Here is a 20,240-nt window from a genome sequence, read left to right on the forward strand (position 1 = left end):
TATTCAAAATGGTACAATCTATAAACCTTTAAAGAACCCTTTGGGGGCAGCTAGCTGATGCAGTGGATAAAGCACTGGCCTTGGATTCAGAAGGACCTGAGTTCAAATCCAGCCTCAGACACTTGACACTAACTGTGTGACCCTGGGTAAGTCATTTAACCCTTATTGCCCTGAAAAAAAATCAAACAAACACAAAAACAAAAACAAAGAACCCTTGGGATCCCAACCACAATGCATCGAGTTAGCCATCCTTCTTAGCTTTGTTAGCTGTAAATTTGAGAAGTTAGGCCATTCATGCCTTTATCTAAGCCATTGATAAAATGTAAAACACACTTTACTTTAAGCAAGTAAAACTGAATGTAAAGGCAACAACAGGTCAATATCCCAAATATGGGATGGGTGACCTATGGCTAGAAAACAATGAGAAGGATCTGGGAATTTAATAAATTCTAAAATCAATACAAGTGACTGGAATAATATGGTAACCCAAAAAACTAATGCTAAAGCAGATTATAATGAAAGGTATTGTTGTGTGTGAACAAATCCTTCCAATGAAGTTTCACTAACTGTCCTCAAAAGAGACAAGACAACTATGTACAGGATGTCCTTTGAGGCCCTCCCCAACAATGAGATCCAGAATCATTCCCTCCCTGAGGCATTATTTCCAAATATACAAGAAGACACAACCCATTCGAGTCATGTGTTAGATTAGTCCTGTCAAAGCGGATGAAAGCCAGACCAGAAGGGTGCTGGTGTTTGGTGAAATGATAAATGAGACTGGAAGGCATTATGATAGCCTTAGCTTGTGACAATTAATCCTGAGGCCAAGCCATTGCTGAAATGCCTCAAAAGAACTGACCTCTCAGGAGCCACATATGTCCCTACTTGGACCTGTATACCTTGACTTGGGACACCGTGGACCTACAGAACAATATTTGGGCATCAAACTAAATTCGGGGTACCAAACCCAACCCAATATACAGGTTTGTGTTCTGGGGTACGCTCACCAATATCCTTGCTGCTCCTCCTAACATCTCTGCCTGAATACCCAGCCCCCTGCCCTCAACCCACCATTTTGTGGCAACAAGCACAATCTGTCCAACCACCTGAAGAAGTGGAGGAATAAGAAAGCAGAAGCATACTCTGCCTGAGGCAGCAGCATTCCTCCAGAGAACTAGGGAACAGAGTGTACTAGAGCAGAGGGGAGTGTCATCCAAACAGGATGAGCCTGGCCAAGGCTGATTAAAAAGGTGGACGAGACGGTTTTAAGGTTCAGCCCCTGGGGAACTGCCACCAAGCAGGAAGGAGTCAGAAAGTAAACAATAAGGAAAATGGGGGAGGGAGACTAAAACCACCAAAAGATCTCAAGAGAAGGAAAATTCAGTTAAGAATCTGGAGCTCAAGCACAAGAAATCAATGGGAAAGATATTAAATTAAAGCAAAAGACAGGGTGGTCACCAAGAAACTGCAAATGTCACCAAATAAATATTACAAGACAAAGGAAACGGAACCCATATCTGATGAAACTGAGGACAGTATCAACTCTCAAGAGAATATGAAGCATAGTGAGAGGGTCCCAAATGGTTCAAAAGAGAAATCAGAATCTTGAAAGCAGTTCAAAGAAAACAAATGGTAGATATTTTGGTCTTCACAGCAGAAATAATTGCCAAAATAAAATTAAAAATCCCTAGAATACACAGCAAAAAAAGCAAAAGAGAGAAGAACTAACTGGAAACCCAAATATTGCAAAGTGAAGGACAATCTGGAAGAAGAAATGCAAAAACCAAGAACATTAAAAGAATAAATGTTCTCTACAAAAGTCAAACACATTGTTCTTGAAGACAAGATGTATAGACAATTTAAAGCTCATAAGCCTCCCAGAAGAATATGACCTGTTTTTTTAAAAAACAAACAAATGGAACACCTTGATGTAAGAAATAATACAAGAGAACTGCTCAGAACTTCTGAATATAAAAAACCCCACATCAATTGAGACTATAGCTCACCTCCTGAAGCGAAAAACAAAAATGAAGCCTATGTTGCAAACCCCAAGATGCAGAGTGATTACATTAAACAATTCTGACAACAACAACAACAACAGATTTTGCAAGCAACCAGGAGAAGGACCTTCAAATATAAAAGAAAGGAAATTTGAATAATGCAAGATTATTCTGCCGACCACAAACCACAGAAGTGAATGGGAAAACATATTCTGAAAAGCAAAAGAGAACAAGATGACAATCCCTCCAAACAGAACCTAACCACCAATGAAAAAAGATGAATTTCAATAAGAGACATTTGAAGCATTCCTCCAAAAAAGAAAAGACATTAACAGATTATTCAATTAGAAAACAACTCAAATATCAGAAATGCAAACAAGGCAAATAAACATAACTACAAAGGAAAGCACAAGTAATGAAATAAATTACCCCAACTCTAAAGATCATGACACCTATGGGGTTAAAAAAGAGAAGAAATAACAATAGAGACACCATTACAACATTTCTTTCTAAAAGTACACAAGGCAACAAAGACGAGGGTGAATAAGAAGTGACAGTAAAGCGATCAGGCTGAAACACCACATCCTAAGCCTCCCAACAGATCAGTCAATAGATCTTATGAGGCTAAACTGCAGAAAGGAGTCAGGGGGTAGATGATATAGGGGAGACTGACTGATTGATGGGCGCCATTGAAGTCAATGGTAAAGAATAAAGAGGTCATGCCTCCAGAAGTCTCTCAGGAAGAAGAGGGGGGCTACAGGAGAATGACCAGGGAAAAGGAAGGATTGAAATGGAGAGAAAGAAAGGCTGAAATCTCGATCCAGTGGGAGGAGAGGGTTCCACTGGACACACCCACAATGAGGAGAGATTCTGTAATGGGAGATGGACACAGGAGGATGGTGATTATCTGCAGGGATTTGCCACTCAGGGAGATCTCAGGAAAAGAGGGTTAGTGCTCCCAAGGGCAACTGACATCCAGAAAGGTGGGAGGGCATGGTTCTGTAGAGAAAAGTTCACGGCAAATAAAATGATCACCACCTTCTCTTTGATACTCTCCTCTAGGTTTCTGGGACATCACTGGTTCTCCTCCCTATCTGACTGTTCTTTCTCAGTCTCCTTCGCTGGTTCTTCATCCGGGTCACATCCATTCACCAAGGGGGACCACAGGGCTCTGTGTGCAGCCTCCTGCTCTTCTCTCTCTACAATGGGTCATTGGCTGACCTCATCAACTCCCACGGATTTAATGACCACGTCTAAGCTGATGATTCTCAGATAGGCTTATCAAGCCCTAACCTCTCTCTTGATTTCCTGTCTTGCATTTCTAATTGCCTATTAGACATCTTGAAGGGTAGACATCTAAAACTCAGTATGTCCACAACTAAACTCATCTTTTCTCTGAAATGTTCCTCCCATCTGAATTTTCCTATGACTATAGAAGGAACTACCACCTTCCCTCTCCCCAGGCTTGGAACCTTGATTTCTCCCTCCCTTCCTCCCCCCATCCTCCCACCCCATATCCATATCCAATGTGGCCAAGACCTGTCCACTTTACCCATGTAACATCTCTCTCACATGCCCTATTCCACCTTCTGATGCCGCTGCCGCTCTGCTGCATATCTTCATCATCTCATACCTGGACTGTGGCAACAGTCTGCTGGTATCCCTGCCTCAACACTCTGCCCAGTCCAGCTCCTCCTCCAATCAGCTGTCCCAGTGGCCTTCCCAAAGCACAGGCCTGACCATGTATCTGACTACTCTGTAAACTCCCGCCACCTCCAGGATCAAACAGAAAATCCCGTTTGACATTCAAGGCCCTTAATAACCCCCCTCCCCACATTTCCTATCTTCTTGCCCCCCTTCTCCTCCCACACTCTTCTATCCGGTGCCTCTGCAGTTCCTCAAACAAGATGCTCTTATCTCTAAACTCCAGGCACTTTCCTAGGCTGCCTCCATGCCCAGCATTCCCTCCTCCCTCATCTCTGCCTCCTGACCTCCCTGGCTTGCTTCAAGTCCCAGCTAAAAGAGCACCTTCTACAGGAAGCCTTCCCCAATCCATCTCCATCCTAGTGCCCCTCCTTGGTCATCTTTCCTTCATCCTGTCGCCATCTTGTTTGTACATGGTTGTTTGATGTTGTGCTCACGCTTCTGACATTACAGCGCAATGGTGCCGGCTGTTGTTTGTGTTACTAGCTCTGCCTGTGACTGCCCTGTGGCCTTCTAGAAGACCCTTCACTTGTCTGGCTTCAGCCTTCACACCTGTTCCATGGGCAGAAGGACCAGCTCACCCAGGTCCCTTGCTAGGATCCCATGATCTGCTTGAGGGGTGTGTCTTAACAAGGGCGTCAGGCAAGGAGGAGCCCCTCAGCAGAACGTGAGGTCCTTCAGGGCAGGGATGGATTTTTCCCAGCACCTCTCACACTGCCTGGCATACAGCAAGCGCCTAATAAATGCTTAGTGAATTGTACTGAAGACTCAGCTGCAGTTGGCAACTTTTAATATCCACTTAATCACACCAAGAAGAAACCAAACAGTATTTGCTTTCTTAATTGAAGATTATTTTACTGTAAAATGCAAATATGATTACAAATCAATCTGGTTTTCAAAATCAATACTGCATTAATACAAACATAATTTTAAGGTAAAAAAAGAGCTAGAAAATGACAATTTCCAAGCAGAAACACTGAACCAAACATACATGATGATGGCAGAATAATTTCCTGAAAAAGGTGCTCCAGAAAAGGTTTTCCCTATAGGAAAACAGATTCTTTAAAAAAAAAAAAGATTCATCCAGAAAACAATTCCTCTTCTTATCTAAGAGGCAGTGAGATGAGATGAGAATATCAATTTTATAAGATCATTTTTATCAGATAAATTGATAATTCCACTAAATAATTTTCTTCTAGTCATGTCACATGAAATCAGTTGTCAGTACCAGACACACTTTTTCAAAGGCACTGTATTAAGCTTCATTTTCAACATAAACATGAAAAATTATTTTCCCCAAGTAACAAACCTGGGTCCGAAGTATTAATGGGCAATAAGCATTATTCATTGCAAAATGTGAATATTTGTAGAAAACCAGGCCTTTTCATAGACTCAGTTAGCATACAGATGTGTCGTATCGTGTGGCAACTGACCGTAGGCATTAACCTCTTGAAGCTTCATCTGTGATGCAGTTCTTTAGCTGAGAAAAGATCCTCCCGATAACTTTAGAGATTCGATTTTTCCTTTGCAGCCAAATGAGGTGCAGACTGGGAATAGGTTCGAAGCACATTCTATTTAAAAGACCAAGACAAATCAGACAGTGACACAGATCTCATGACATTCTGCTCCTAGCCCTTACTGTGTGTGACCTTGGGCAAATGACTTAACCTCTCTGGACCTCGGTTCCCAGCTGTAGAAAGGAGAGGGTCAGAGAAGGCAATTAAGTAAGGGCTCTTCAAATCTTGTCAAAGATGGTAGGGTTTGTGTGTGGCTGGGTCGCTGACATTCAGCCTGGTCCTGTGACCAACAGACACTTAACTTGGCCTCTGTCTGGAGTCTGTTTAACCAAGTAAAGTGAAGGGAAGGATTGCACCAGGTGGTCTCCAGCAGTGAAAGGGGGGGATTAGTAAAAGCCAACACTGAATGACTCATCTGTCCCGACCACGTTAGAAAATGAGACACAAGCAAAGGTGATAAAATGTTTGAGGGCGAGGCCATTCCCCCCTTCTAGGATTTGGTGCACTTGAACTTTCACCGTGTCTCCTCACCAAGGAGCTGAATGGAACGGGAAAGGTAAAAGTGAACAGAAATAGTTGAGAACTAAAAAAAATAAATAAATAAAATTAAATTAAAAAAATAAAATTAAAAAAAAAAAGTGAACAGAAATTCAGAAACTGCTTTGAGCTGGAGTTCAGTTACACTTAGTGCATTTGTAGGCCTTCTTTTCTTCTCCTTTGCCTTGCCATGAGACAATTACTGCTAAAATTTAGGGCGATGCTGCTAAAGTCAACACTGTGCTCTCCCAACCCAAGTCAGGGGCTCTGCTGGGACCACCAGACTGTCCTGGGGCTTACCTTCTGTCCCTCTGCATTGTATTTATCCAGGAGCGCCTGGACCCGGGATCCATAGTCGCTGTGAACATCACTGAAGTTTTTTACCTGGAACCAAATTAAAATAAGTCTAAAGCTGCACAAACCACACCATGACACAAGCCCTAGCCCACAGGTAAGGAAGGGGCACAGGGGCTGCCTCCGGATCATGCTCTGAGCCGTGATGATATGGGGAAGGGAGATTTTGGAGGGAGCACTGACCTCTCCAGAGTGCTAAATCAAGGCACTCTCCGTGAGAGCCACAATCCAGCCCTGGTAGGTGGGGAGCAGGAAGTTCTTTACTGCAGAGGCCCAGGAACGCAGAGATGCAAAGAAATAGTTATCCCCTCCACGTCGTCACTTTCCCCATTGTGGTTTCAATATATTATGGGACAGCATACGAAATCCAATGGGAATTTGGGGGGAGTTTTGTGGAAGTCACACATGAAGACCACGTGTGAGGGCCAGCAGATAATACAGAGCTGATGACCAAATATCAAACCCAAATTTTACAATAATGTACTGTAAACACCCCATGAAAGAAATCCTAAATTGATGACCATAGGGTTCGAGTATGACAGGGTCAGTGACATTCAGTCTGGCCCTCTGACCGATGGAAACTGAACTTAGCCTTAAAAAGCATTCAGACTTCTCTGGTTTGAAAGGAGGGCCAAAAAATGTTATGGGGCTTTTCCAGGTCAAGGGGGTGCCATGCCCCGCCCAGCCATGATATGGAAGGTATAACTGTACTGCTTTCTGTCAGACCCGACAGGTAAGCGATCCAGGCCTGCACCATCCTAGCCCAGTGCAGTGAAGAAGGTTTAGGAATAGCTGGAGAGCAGACGAGGACCCACAGAGCGTGACCACCTTTCCCTGTAACCTGAGGACTGGCGTGAGCCATGGAGAGAGAGGGGTGGGAGCTAAGTAACTCATCTAATGTCAAACCGGACCCAGTGACCACAGGGAGGGGGCTTCACTCCCCTCAGGCATTTGATTAAAGGTTATTTCTTTTTAATGCTTTGAGAAAACAGTATCAACTGAGCTAACTTCCTCCAGAGGTGATGCGGGTCTCACCACCTCCGCTAATTTCTTAGCTTCTGAAAAAGGGGTCAGCCACCAACATTCCTTAAGATCCAAGGGTACAGACAATTTATGCAATCTGTGGTCAAGCCTGTCCTTTTATCAGGCAGCACGCAGAACCTTGCGCAAGATGGGGCTGTAGCCAAATTAACCCAGAGGGAGAGAGTCCCTCCATTTGAAGACCTCAAAGAAAAAAAAAAGTGCTCAGCACTTTAAGCACTGGCCTGGGCATCAGCGGGGCTGCCCACACCCTGTGAACACTGGAGAGAGAGAGAGAGAGAGAGAGAGAGGAGACAGAAGGCCCAGGTGGCTCCCTGATCATTAGGTAGAGGAATGGGGAAGTCGCCTCAGCTCCAAACACCGACTCTCCTCCCCTTGTCATTCAGGCCTTGCCTTCCACAGCCCCACAGGTGAGGCCCCGCATGCCAGCAGGGGTTAGCCATAATACAGAGATCACTCACGGCCTTCTTCTGGATGAAAAGCTGGGCGTCCTTCAGGTGCCCCGCGATGTTCTCACACAGGTGCTGACGCTGCTCCTCGTTCAGCACGGTGGTGTAGAATGTCCTCACCTAACAAGGCACAGGAAGCCAGAGGGTCAGCTCACCCTAGAGAAAAGCTAATGGAACTTGTGGCATCTGAGGAGCCACTGGAAGGGAGGATGCCAGACTTGGAGCTACCATGGACACCTGGGATCACACGCGCCCCTGCCCCGTCCGTGCAACTATGGGCAAATGGCCACCTCTCTTAGCCTCAGGGGCCTCCTCTGTGAGAGAGGCCCAGTCATGCCTGGAGCACCTTCCAGTATAAGGTCACCACCTGGCTGACCCCTGGGGGTCGGGAAGGCAGTCCTCCTGTTCTGTGGCGATGCACGCACAGTGACTCGTTGGTTTAGGGGCTCTTCACCCCTCAAAAGCTCCCACAAAGGGAGAAAGCAAACCAACCACTGCGTTGACTGACTCAAGCCCCAGTGAGGCTCCAAGTCTTGCCGAATGGGACATTCAAGCTTGGGACAGGTCCCCCCACAGCAGGAGGCCTCATTTTTCTCTTTCGTATGGTTGGGACAACGCTCCAACTTTCGCCAAGCAGAAGCAACACAAGGCTACAGAAGCATATATTCTGTCCCAATGAGGCGCTTCAGGAGGGCCAGTAATCAGACAGCAGTGGCTGGCCCTTACCTGGGTGACGTTGTCTTCGTTGGCGCTGTTGTAGCGCTGCACATCGCCCGAGGTCCGAAAGCGTTGCTCCAGAGCAGGGGGATAATCCTGAGGAGCCCCAAAGCTGTTGGGGTAGTAATTGGGAGCCCCACCTTGGAAGAAGAGAAGATACGGTCAACACAGAAAAGCTATAGTTGTGCATTATCACCACTAGGGCCTGAGCCTTCTCACTCATGTCAGCTTGAATAACATGCCTGCTGAAGCACTGCCAAAGAGGACGGAGGAAACGTGTCAAGGGGCAACATGGCTAGAGTGACCTACCCCCCCAGCCCATCCAAAGTCAGAGAACAGGAGAGGTCCAACGATGCACCTTAAAAACCCTTGCTAGGATTCCTTAGAAAGAATGGGCTCTTCTCCAAGAACCCAAACTACTCAGGCAAGAACTATTTGACAATAGCAGGGAAAATTGGAAAGTAATCCAGAAAAAAAAAAATTGGTTTAGACCACCATGTTACACCACATAACAACAAGTTCCAATAAAAAAAGTTACATGATAAAAAGATTAGAGGGAAAAACATATATGTGCATATAGATATATAAACATACAAAGATAGACATGTATGTGTGTCCATATATACAGGGTGGGCCAAAAGTCACAAATATTTAACAACTCTTTTTTTTTTTTTTTTGGTGGGGCAATGAGGGTTAAGTGACTTGCCCAGGGTCACACAGCTAGTAAGTGTCAAGTGTCAGAGGCTGGATTTGAACTCATGTCCTCCTGAATCCAGGGCCGGTGCTTTATCCACTGTGCCGCCTAGCTACCCCCAACTCCTTTATTTTTTATTTTTAATTTACAACACCATAGCATCATATACTATCTATCTATCTATCTATCTATCTATCTATCTATCTATCTATCTATCTATCTATCTATCTATCTATCCATCTATCTATCCATCTATCTATCTATCTATCTATTGTGAGAAAATAATGGGATTTGGCAGATACTCAAAGGCCCACCTGGAGATTAATCTAAACTGATTGAATTAAGTGAGAGTGATTGACTTTGCTGATTAGCTTACTTCAAGTTAATTAGATTGTAACCACACCTGGCTAGCCCTTAAGAAGGTATTGTTCTGGGGGCAGCTAGTGTTGCAGTGAATAAAGCACTGGCCCTGAATTCAAGAGGACCTGAGTTCAAATCTGATCTCAGACACTTGACACTTACTAGCTGTGTGACCCTGGGCAAGTCACTTAACCCTCACTGCCCCAGAAAAAAAAGAAGGTATTGTTCTCAGAAGCTAAGGACTTTGAACTCAACTCAAGACCACCTTCAAGTCCAGTGAACCAATGGATTTGGATGACACCAACCAATCAGCTTGAAACTGTGTGTAAGGACCGCCTCTGCTCCAGACCTATAAAAAGCTTCCACACTCAGTTTGAGAGGAGTTCGTGGTTGAAGCAGGCTCTTGGTGGAGGACTTGAGGAAGAACCAGACTAGGCTGGAACTCTAGGCTAGATAGGCCTTTTAACTCCACGTGTTTTTTTTTCTTCTAATAACTAGTATGCTTTAATAAATGCTTAATACCCAAAGACTGGTGCTAAAACTTCTAATTTAAGGTGACCACTCATTAGATTTTAGACATCATAGCTAGAATTTTAGGCCCTCACAATAGGAAATGAATTTACATTATGTGTGAAAAATCAAATTTTGTAAATGATGAAAAATAGAGAAAAAATATTTTTTAAAAAGTTATTAAAACATCAGACCCCTTTATAACTTTTGGCCCACCCTGTATTATAGTTATGGCTAGAAGGAGAATTCTTAGAAGAGTTTATGGAAAATAAAATAAACAAATTAGATTAAATGGATTTTTCTACAAGAATAAAACAGAGCAGTTAGGACAAGAACTGGGTAAAATCATAATGAAACTGCTAAGTGTGCTCTTGAACTTCTAGACTTTAGAACATGCTCTAAAGCAGGTATAATGTCACAAAATATAGAGCCCAGATATCACATCAAATGCATATAAGAGATTAGAGTTTGACAAAGTATAGAAAAAGAGGAGGACAATATACATTGAATAAAAACTACTAGGAAAAAATGGTAGGCAATATAGTGAAAAGTGGATGTAGACACAGACTTTACACAATATAACACTAACTTCTAGCTAGAATATAGACTTAAACATTAAAAAGAACATCCACAAAAAATGGAAAATAGGATAACATATTAATTTCAATTGTGAAGGTACAAAATTCTTTTTATTGAGCAAAAAGAAGAAATTACCGGGGACAAGGCACATGGTACTCAGTTACCAAAAATTTAAAATGTCTTTCTGACAATAAAGAATATAACCAAGATAAGAAGAAAAGGCTGGGAAAACCATTTATAGAAAATGTAACACAAAACAACTTCTAAAATTTATAAGAGATGGAGAAAAAAACACTTGAGAACACAACCCAAACCCTAAATAAACGCTTAAAAGGATATAAAAATTCACAAAATCAAAACCACACACTGTAAATAGTAACTTGAAATATAGTCAAACTCCCTAAAAATAAAGAAATGCAAGCAACACCAAGTTTTGGTCCCTACTTTGGGATTTCAATTTCTGAGCCACCGCTTAAAATACAGCAATGATGGGCTCCTGGCCAGAGATGGAATTCATCTAACAAGGGCTGTAAGAATGGAGGTTTTACAAATCTAATCAAAAGGTCTTTAAAGACAGAAATTAAGGGGGCGGCTAGGTGGGGCAGTGGATAAAGCACTGGCCTTGGATTCAGGAGTACTTGAGTTCAAATCCAGCCTCAGACACTTACTAGCTGTGTGACCCTCAGCAAGTCACTTAACCCCCATTGCCCCGCAAAAAAAAAAAAAAAAAAAGACAGAAATTAAGGGGGAAAGGAAAAACACCTACATCCATCAACAAAGCTCTCTCTCTTTCTCTCTTCTTTCTGTAGCTATGTGCCCCCTCCTTCCCTCTCTCCCTCTCTCTCGCTCTCTTTCTTTCTTTCTTTCTTTCTTTCTTTCTTTCTTTCTTTCTTTCTTTCTTTCTTTCTTTCTCTCTCTCGCTCTCTGTCTCTCTCTCCCTACACACACACACATACACACACACACACACAGATGTCTGTATTTATGTATGTATGTATGGACTCAGAATGCAGATCTATTGAAGCACATTCTGGGAAAGCATCGCCAATGTGAGAACTTGCTTTGCATGGCCATAAATGGTTTTCTTTCTTTCTGAATGGGGGGGAAAGGAGAGGTAGGAAGGAGAGAAGGTGGATTTTCAGTGATTGAAAGAAAGAAAATGTAATTTAAAAACATACATAGGGATGGATGAGCAAAATGAAAGTGAAAGGGACATGGAGGAAGTAACTGACAATTGCTACAAAAAACTGAAGACGATCAGGCCCTGGAGAGGCAGGTGGTGACTGGAATCGGGCTCTATATTATGACCAATAAGAGATTATTCTGGAGCAATGGAATAGAGGAAGCCCTCAAAGAAATATGAGCCACAAAACCCTAAAAAAGGGGGAAGCTATAGGTCAGCCTGCGTCTCCACTAGTATTCTTACACCATCAAGAGAATATGAGAGGAAGGTCCCAGCACACTGGAGGGGACGCCCTGTGGAGACATCAATGAGGTCTCAGATCTACAAAAGCATAAGGAAATCCATTATTCAAATGCCAACATCATACATATACTTAATTGATTTTTCTGAGATTAGAAGTTAAGTCCATAATACATCTTATAAAGTCACATATGGTCTATCATGGACATGTGCTTTGTATCCTGGGAGTGGGGCTGAGAGGGAGGAGAGAAGTAGGGCTCAGTGTCCCATAAAGACACTCAAGAATCCATGAAGTCAGATTAAAGTATGAGTTATATTTAGCTATATATGAAACATGAAAACAACTTGCTGCAAAGTGGAAATTCAATGACTTGATAGTAAACCAGATTTTCCCTCCTAAATCAACTTCCTCTTTTTGTAGCCAAAATATTCCAAACATAGCAAAGTTCACACTTTACAAGATTTTTGTAAGGAAAGTGGCATCAGGGGAAGAGCGTGAGACTCCCGGTGCCAGGATGCATGGGGTTCACACAGGAGGGCTGCCCCTCATGTTCTTGTGTAAGCCACAGCCACTCTGAGTTTCATTTTCCTCATCTAGAGAATAAGAAGTTTGAAGTCAATGGCTCTGGAAAGTCACTTTCCGGATCTAAATCCTGAAACTCTTACAGATTTAGCAGGAAACTCCTCCTTGCATAGGATACCATAGAGTTGGGGGGGGGGGCATCGTACCTTGGTTGTCAAACATGCACATGGGTCCATCTCTTTGGTAGTTGGCCACTCGAGCTCGGTAAGGACAGTTCACAGGTATATGAAGATAGTTGGCTCCTAGACGGTGGCGGTGAGTATCAGGATATGCAAAAAGACGGCCCTGAAATAATGAATTTGAATGTTTAATTCAAGAAATAAAAGTGTATTTACAATTTGTAATCAACAGAAGCACCAAATACAAAATATTGACTGGAAAACACTGCTTATGCCCCACTGGGAGCTAGGCCTATCCTTTATTATAGACATGATCCTTACTGAAAAGTCATTTATTCCCCAAGACATATTCCAAGTCAAGCTAATATTAATTTTAAAATCTATTCTACACACATAATCACCCCAGTTTTTTTCAGTTTACATATTACTAACAAGGCCAAATCATTTTTTAGCTTCTTTCCCACAGAAGTTATTAATTTAAAAGGATTTGATCAAGCAAAGCCCCACAGAAACCCTCAGTGATTTTTTTTACTACATGCCACCTTTAAAAGAAAGAGGTGACTAGAAAACAAGATAATTTAGTTTGATAAAAGAGAAAACACTCCCAAGGGTTAGCTACAAAATCAGTTCTGTCACAAATCTGCTCCACATTTACAACTAGTTGTAGTGTCAGTTGTTAAAACCATGACCCTCGTGTACACAAATCTAATCATAAAAGATTAAACAGTGGCCAAAGTATTCTGTCTACTACAGCAGGAAAATGCAGAGCAGCCATGAAAAGAAAGAGCAAGGGTGTGGAGAATGAGAAGATAAAGATCCAGGCCGGCCGCCACTCCATCCATTATTCAGCCTAAGTTCCTTCATTTTCAAAATGGGGATCATGGTAGATGACCTAGCCCCCAGGAGAGTTGCGTGATGTTTAAAATCTAAATTGTGGTCGCCTTAAATTAGAAGCTTTAGCACCAGTCCTTGGGCATTAAACATTTATTAAAGCATACAGATATTCCCATGGAGTTCAGAATGTTAAGAAAAAAGCCTATTTAGCCTAGAGTTCCAGCCTGGTCTGGTCTGGTCTGGTCTGGTCTGGTCTGGTCTGGTCTGGTCTGGTTCTTCCTCAAGTCCTCTGCCACAAGCCTGCTTCAATCACAAACTCTCTCCAGCAAACTCATTGTGGAAGCTTTTTATAGGTCTGGAACAGAGTGTGTAAGAGTCCTTACACACTGCTTCAAGCTGATTGGTTGAAATCATCCAAATCCATTGGTTCTGAAGGTGTTCTCAAGGTGTGATTACAATCCAGTTAACTAGAAGTAGGCTAATCAGCAGTTAATCACTCTCACTTGATTCAATCAGTCTAGATTAATCTCCAGGTGGGTCTTTGAGTATCTGCTAAATCTCATTATTTCATCACACTTGGTAGAAAAGGACCTTTGCAAACCTTCAATCAATTATGATAATAATACAACTATATTCGTATTATTCCTTTGGGAAAGGTAATACGTGTTGAAATGACTAGGGTTGCCTGTTTAATTCTAAATGAACCAGAAAAGGCAATTAAAAGAAACCATTTTGGTTAACTGAGGTTTTAAAAGGTGATTCATCTCCATCAGAAGAAGAAGAATGACAAGGAGTCCACTGTTCACAGCATATCATTTTCTAGTTTTGTGAAGGAATAAAGAACTGAACCTGAAAAGGGGGACTTGTTGGCCTAATATCATGTATTGAATTACTTAAACTACTGGAATCAAAATCCACCTGTGCTTAACTCCTAGTCCAGTGCTCTACCCACTTGTTCATCCTTCATCTTCAGAGGACGATAACATCACAGGAGGATGTCTTGACTCCTGCATGAACTGGATTTAAACAAGGAAGAACTGCACAAAGTCATCAGCCTCACTCTCTTGTCCAGAGTCATCAAAGTCCAGTAGCAGGACAAAAGTCAAGACGACTGATGATGGCCCAGGATACAGTAGATAACCTTGGTGTTTTCCATGTCTGACCAAGCCTTAAGCGTTCCACGGACCCTGCTTCAGCCGCCTTCATGGATGTTGGAACTAAGTGTTCTCATCTACCCATTCCACCAGGGTAACAATCTACTATACCTACAGTCTGAATCCAGTTTCCAAAACCAATGCAAATAACCTGGGGTCGATTGTTTCCACTGCCTGTGCCAACAGCACAGTCCAGGCTCCATCCTGGGCTTGGGGCTTGGTTGGCTCCTTTGCCCTGAGCCAGTCTGGCCAGACCCGCCTTCTAAAGGCAGGGCGCCATAAAGAAAAGCTAGACCATGGTTTCTCTCACCCATATTCTCCCGCCCCAACCCCACTCCGGCATGTCAGGGGACACTGCAACAGGAGAGAAGCTTCTGAAACAATAGGAAAAGGTGCAAACGTCCAACAAGCTGCAGTACACTGCCACCTTGAAACATTTCAAAGCTATTAAAAAGAAGGATAAGTCTACAACCTAATTCTAAATTGACTATATCCATTACAACACTGTAAAATCTCAGGTATGTATTACCAAAGATTATAAGGGGAAAAATTCTGGAGAATCACACTGAGGGCTTAATGTTCAGATGTAGTCCTATAGCTACTTAATTTCAATAATAATAACCAGTGACTTAAGATATCTTCTTATATAAAAAGACAAGAAGTAGTTACTGTAGTGGGCTTACAAAAGCTTCACTTCTGCTTAAATCTTAGTTTATGGGCACAGTTCAAAAAACAGATAATTGCTCAGTAACTTATTTTTTATTTTTATTTTTAAAATTTTTTTTGGTGAGGCAATTGGGGTTAAGTGACTTGCCCAGGGTCACACAGCTAGTAAGTGGTAAGTGTCTGAGGCTGGCTTTGAACTCAGGTCCTCCTGAATCCAGGGCTCTATCCATTGTGCCACCTAGCTGCCCTGCTCAGTAACTTATTAAACCGGTTCTTTCCCCACTAAATTCTGATCTAAGGAAGTAGTTAAAACTCCCTCCTTATGTTACAAGCGTGTGGCATGGGCTTCACATCATGGATTATGCCAAATATACCCAATATTAAGGACCATAAGGACAATAATTAAGTGCATCTTAAACATCTGCAACAGCAACTCAACCAATATCATCAACATTTTCCTGTTTATAAGTGGAAAAACTGAAGGGCCACATTAACAATATGGTAAATTAACAGAAGAGTTTTGATCAAGGTGTCCTGATGCCTATTAATTCCAGGCAATAAACTGCCAAACTTTTGTACAGTGACCAATACCGAACAGTCAATCAATCAATAAATAAACATTTATTAAGCACCTACTATGGGCCAGGCCCTCTGGAAAGGAGCAAATATTTTTCTGAGATACATTTTTAAAAAGCAAATGCCAGGAGGGGCAGCCAGGTGGCGCAGTGGATAAAGCAAGGGCCCTGGATTCAGGAGGACCTGAGTTCAAATCCCACCCCAGACACTTGACACTTACTAGCTGTGTGACCCTGGGCAAATCACTTAACTCTCATTGCCCCGCCCAAAAAACAAAACAAAACAAAACAAAAAAACCCAGAAAGCCTTCCCCTCCCACTCCTAATTCCAGAGCTTTCCCTCTCTTAATTGCTCCCTAATCATCCCATGTACAGCTTCCTTTCTATATTTCTGTTCGCATGTGGTCTCCCTCATTAGACTGTAAGTTCCTCCAGGGCCTCCGTATTCCCACAACACAGTAGGCCCTCACCATGCATGGAACCTAGTCCCCTTCATGCTCAAGTTGAGGCTGGCTCACAGGTTGGTCTAGGATGGTCTGAACAACACAGAACCCCCCAGGCTTACCTGCAGCATTTTATCGGGGCTCGGCTCAATGCCCGGTGGCATGTTACTCGGGTCAAAGGCTATTTGTTCCACTTCCGCGAAATAATTCCCAGGGTTCCTGTTTAAGACCAGTTTACCGACTGGGATAAGAGGAAAATCTCTGTGAGGCCAAATCTGGAGATGAAACACATAACATATGACAGACATGCTAAAAGAAGAGTAAAAACGACTTTTGAAATCCTGGCATCCCATCTTACAAAGCCAGTGATAAGAACCCAGAATCACTCTTAAGGCTGCCATCTACACTGGCCAAACCTTGGGCAACAGCATGTCCGGACAGCGTCTCTCACAGAATTTAGCCCTTGACAAACCCATAAGATACAAGCAGCTGGAATAGCTCATCTACACACCAAGCACCTGCAATGATGACTACCCACCAGGGTGAAGCACTCTGCTGCTAGTACCATCTGCCTTTCACTTTCCATACAGAGTAAGGAAATGCTAGGCCACCAAAGTCCTTCATTCGCCTTACCTTTGTGAGGTCAAATGGGTTAAATGGAAATGCTTCTGCTTGCTCGAAGGTCATGACCTGGATGTAAAATGTCCAGGTTGGGTAGTTGCCCGAAGCAATGGCATTGAAGAGATCCCGCAGGCCGTAATCAGGATCCTCCCGAGCAAGTCTCCCAGCCTCTTCGACAGAAAGATTTTTGATTCCTTGGTCAGTCTAAAAGAGAAAGACAACAGGAGCATTTAGGCTGTCTAAAGATAACAAACCACAAAGGTGGGGACCATGGAGTCATGAGTCAGGGTCCTCACTAATTTCCATGATAATTAAACAACCCTCAGAGAGCCTGTTCGAGGAACATTTCCTCCAATCTCAACTCCATCATGAGGTCATTAAGCAGCCTTTAACTAGGCTCATTTTCAGAACAGTCAAGGAATTGTGTTTGTCTAATTTAAATTGAAAATTTGCTCTCTAAAAGCATTACTACCAGGTGCTTAATAAATAAAGAAGTGAATGTATACAGGCAGGACACTTTAGATTGTCAGTCCTTAAGGACAGGGATGGTCTTTTGACTTTCTGTATCCCTAGTTCCTGGCACAGTGCCTGGCACATGGCGAGAACTTAAGAAATGTTTACTGACAAACATCATTTAATTTTTTTCAGTAAGCATGACACAAGTAGACCCCCATAGCTCTCTGGCAGGGGGTGGAAGAATAACACTATGGAAAAGATGAACAACATTAAAAACAACAGATATTAATAAACATGTTTAAAGTAAAAGCACATTGCCTGTGTTTTAGGATGTTCCAACTAGCTCAGACTACGGCTAAATGGGCTTTTTCTTTTAAAGAAAACTCTCTGAGGTTCTTAAAGGCTAGAACAGAAGTATCTTTGCAGAAAAGGTCCCTTTAAAACACTCCAATTAATAAGAGGCAATACTATATAATAAAATGACCACTGAGACTGTGTAACAAGGGACCTGAGAGCTTGGCCTGGGTCTGCCATAAACTAGTTTCATCACCTCCTGTCTCCGGGCCTCAGCTTCCCCATCTGTAAAACGAGAGTGGAACCAGGCCATTTACAAGGTTCTTTTCAGCCTGACAACCCTACGATTTAGCACCTTCCAAAAGCATCCAACTTGATTCTGAGAGAAAAGGAGATTTTTGCTTTCCCTTTCAGGATCACTCACTTTCAGCTTTGCATGTCAGAAGAACTCGATAAATGTTGGTTGAATGAAAGAGCTAAAACACCCCCGATGACTCTATTTGGAAAGGGGACTGAGAATCACCTTATAATGGAACTTGCAGTAAACTGCTTCTCCCTTGGCATTAACCAGTTTGAAGGTGTGGGATCCATATCCATTCATGTGACGATGGCCGTCAGGAATCCCTCGCTCACTGAACAAGAAAGTAATCTGGGAGGGAAGAAGGAAGAAAAGTCGGCGTAAGGCAAAACGCCCAAACGATACGGAGCACCAGGTAGCTGACTGTCGATTACATGCTTATTTCCTGAATCATAAAAGCAGAGTAAACTCACAATGATGACTGACCGTCTTTCCTCTTCATACCAAACCCAACTGAACACCTCAGGATAACTGAGATGACCAGTCTGTTGCTTCTATCAATTTAACTCTAATTGGGTTACAGTAGCAGTTTAAGGTTTCTCTAAAGAAAGAAATCACAGAATATTCTCCCTAGGAAATCAGAGCAAAGGTAAAAGCCACTCCCCAAGTGACTTCCCAAATCCCATGAAATGAAACATTCATGCAGTCCTCCCTCGTGGCGAATAATCACAATGTAGTCAAAGCCAAGCATTCCTACCTGATGCAAGGATTCGGGGCGAAGACTCCAGAAGTCCCAAACCATGTCGGGATCTTTAAGGTGGGTTTGAGGGTTCCTCTTCTGACTATGAATAAAGGATGGAAACTAGATGGGGACAAAAGAGGGGGAGAGAGATCCAAAATCAGGTTCCAGAAATCACGGCTGCGTCTTTCCCATATTTGCTTTAGGGTGAAGTCGTCAAATCTACAGCGAGTTTGATCTGTTGTACTGCTTCTAATCAGTCGATAAACATTTACTAAGCACCCGCTATATGCGAGGCACTGTACAAAGGGCAGAGGGCACAAAAAGGGGCAATGGAGAGTCCCTGCCCTCAAGGAGCTCACAATCTAAAACAGAATAATGTAAATGAATAGGACAGGGATAGACTCCACAGGAGTAGAGAGCTCCCCATGGGTCAGTGTAGAGCAGCCCCTTCTTAGAGGGTTAGCCAGAGGTCACTGGACCAATACACGTCAAGAGCTGGGCCTGAACCCGGGTCTTCTGGCTTCAAGGCCAACTCTCCAGCCTCTGTATCAAGATGCTTTTTAAATGAGTCAGAATCTCTAACGGACTACCATGAACGTTCCATTCACGCTATCCGGCTGTTGTCAAAACTGTCCACAGACACCCCCTGAGCCAACATCACAGTCGGAGAATCTGTGTAAATCCCCCACCAAGTCTCCAGCATCCCAGTACACCCCCCAACATCTTCACTCTGTGCCCTGAGAGGAGCGGCCCCTCCCCTCAGGGTCCGGGGAGCCCTGCTGGGACAGCTGGCTGTGTGGCTGCTGTGATTACCACCACAATTAATATCAAATCCCAAGACTAAGAATGCCACTTGTTCTCTCTCTATATATAAAGATTTCAGTTGCAATGGATCTTCCCAAAGACAAGCAGGCAATCTCAGAGAGAGGCCCCTCCCCTGGCTTTCTGAAGCAAAGTCTTCTCAAGGGCCAGATGCCCAAGGATTTCACCTACCAGCAGTGGATCCCTGATAAAGAAGATGGGGGTGTTATTTCCTGTAAGATCCCAGTTCCCCTCTTCAGTGTAGAATTTCACGGCGAAGCCCCGAGGGTCACGGACAGTGTCCGCTGATCCAGATTCCCCAGCTGGAAGATGCAGCATGAAGAGGTATTAGAGAGAACATGGGTTTCCAAGAAGGCCGAAACAAAACCATGCTTCCTTCTGGGGCCTAGAGGATCACTTCTCTAACTTGTAACACTAATCCACTCGAGGAAACAGACAAATAAGAAGGGGAAGGTTAATAAGGAGGCATTGTCTTCCCCCATTAGAATGTGGACCCCTTGTGAGCCTGGACGTCTTGAATCCCCAGTGCCTACGCCAGAGCTTTGAGCAAAGTCAACACTCAGGAAATGGTCGCTCAAGGTTTTGCTGTGTTGAAATCTTGCTCTATTTTCAAAATCCCTCTTTTTTTTTCTCTCCAAGAAGCTTGTTTCTGCATGAGATGATATTTGTTGTTGTTATTTAATCGTTTCAGCCATATCTGACTCTTGGTGACCCCATTTGGGTGTTTTTTAGGCAGAGATACTGGAGT

At 43.2% G+C, this 20,240-nt stretch overlaps 1 protein-coding gene across 1 annotated transcript in view; it reads right to left on the reverse strand.

Annotated features, from left to right (window-relative positions):
* Positions 1-4,542: 4,542 nt before the first annotated feature.
* CAT (catalase) overlaps positions 4,543-20,240 on the reverse strand; it is a 28,067-nt gene continuing 12,369 nt past the window's right edge. Inside the window, exons 4-13 of the mRNA XM_043970383.1 lie at positions 19,664-19,794; positions 18,686-18,790; positions 18,154-18,279; positions 16,893-17,084; positions 16,382-16,534; positions 12,615-12,753; positions 8,329-8,459; positions 7,615-7,722; positions 6,059-6,142; positions 4,543-5,275 (exon numbers count right to left, since the gene is read on the reverse strand). Of these exons, the coding sequence (XP_043826318.1) occupies positions 5,210-5,275; positions 6,059-6,142; positions 7,615-7,722; positions 8,329-8,459; positions 12,615-12,753; positions 16,382-16,534; positions 16,893-17,084; positions 18,154-18,279; positions 18,686-18,790; positions 19,664-19,794 (1,235 nt within the window). The 3' untranslated portion in view covers positions 4,543-5,209. The remainder of the gene's footprint in view (positions 5,276-6,058; positions 6,143-7,614; positions 7,723-8,328; positions 8,460-12,614; positions 12,754-16,381; positions 16,535-16,892; positions 17,085-18,153; positions 18,280-18,685; positions 18,791-19,663; positions 19,795-20,240) is intronic.

The sequence above is a fragment of the Dromiciops gliroides genome, chromosome 6 (assembly GCF_019393635.1).
Source record: "Dromiciops gliroides isolate mDroGli1 chromosome 6, mDroGli1.pri, whole genome shotgun sequence".
NCBI lineage: Eukaryota > Metazoa > Chordata > Mammalia > Microbiotheria > Microbiotheriidae > Dromiciops > Dromiciops gliroides.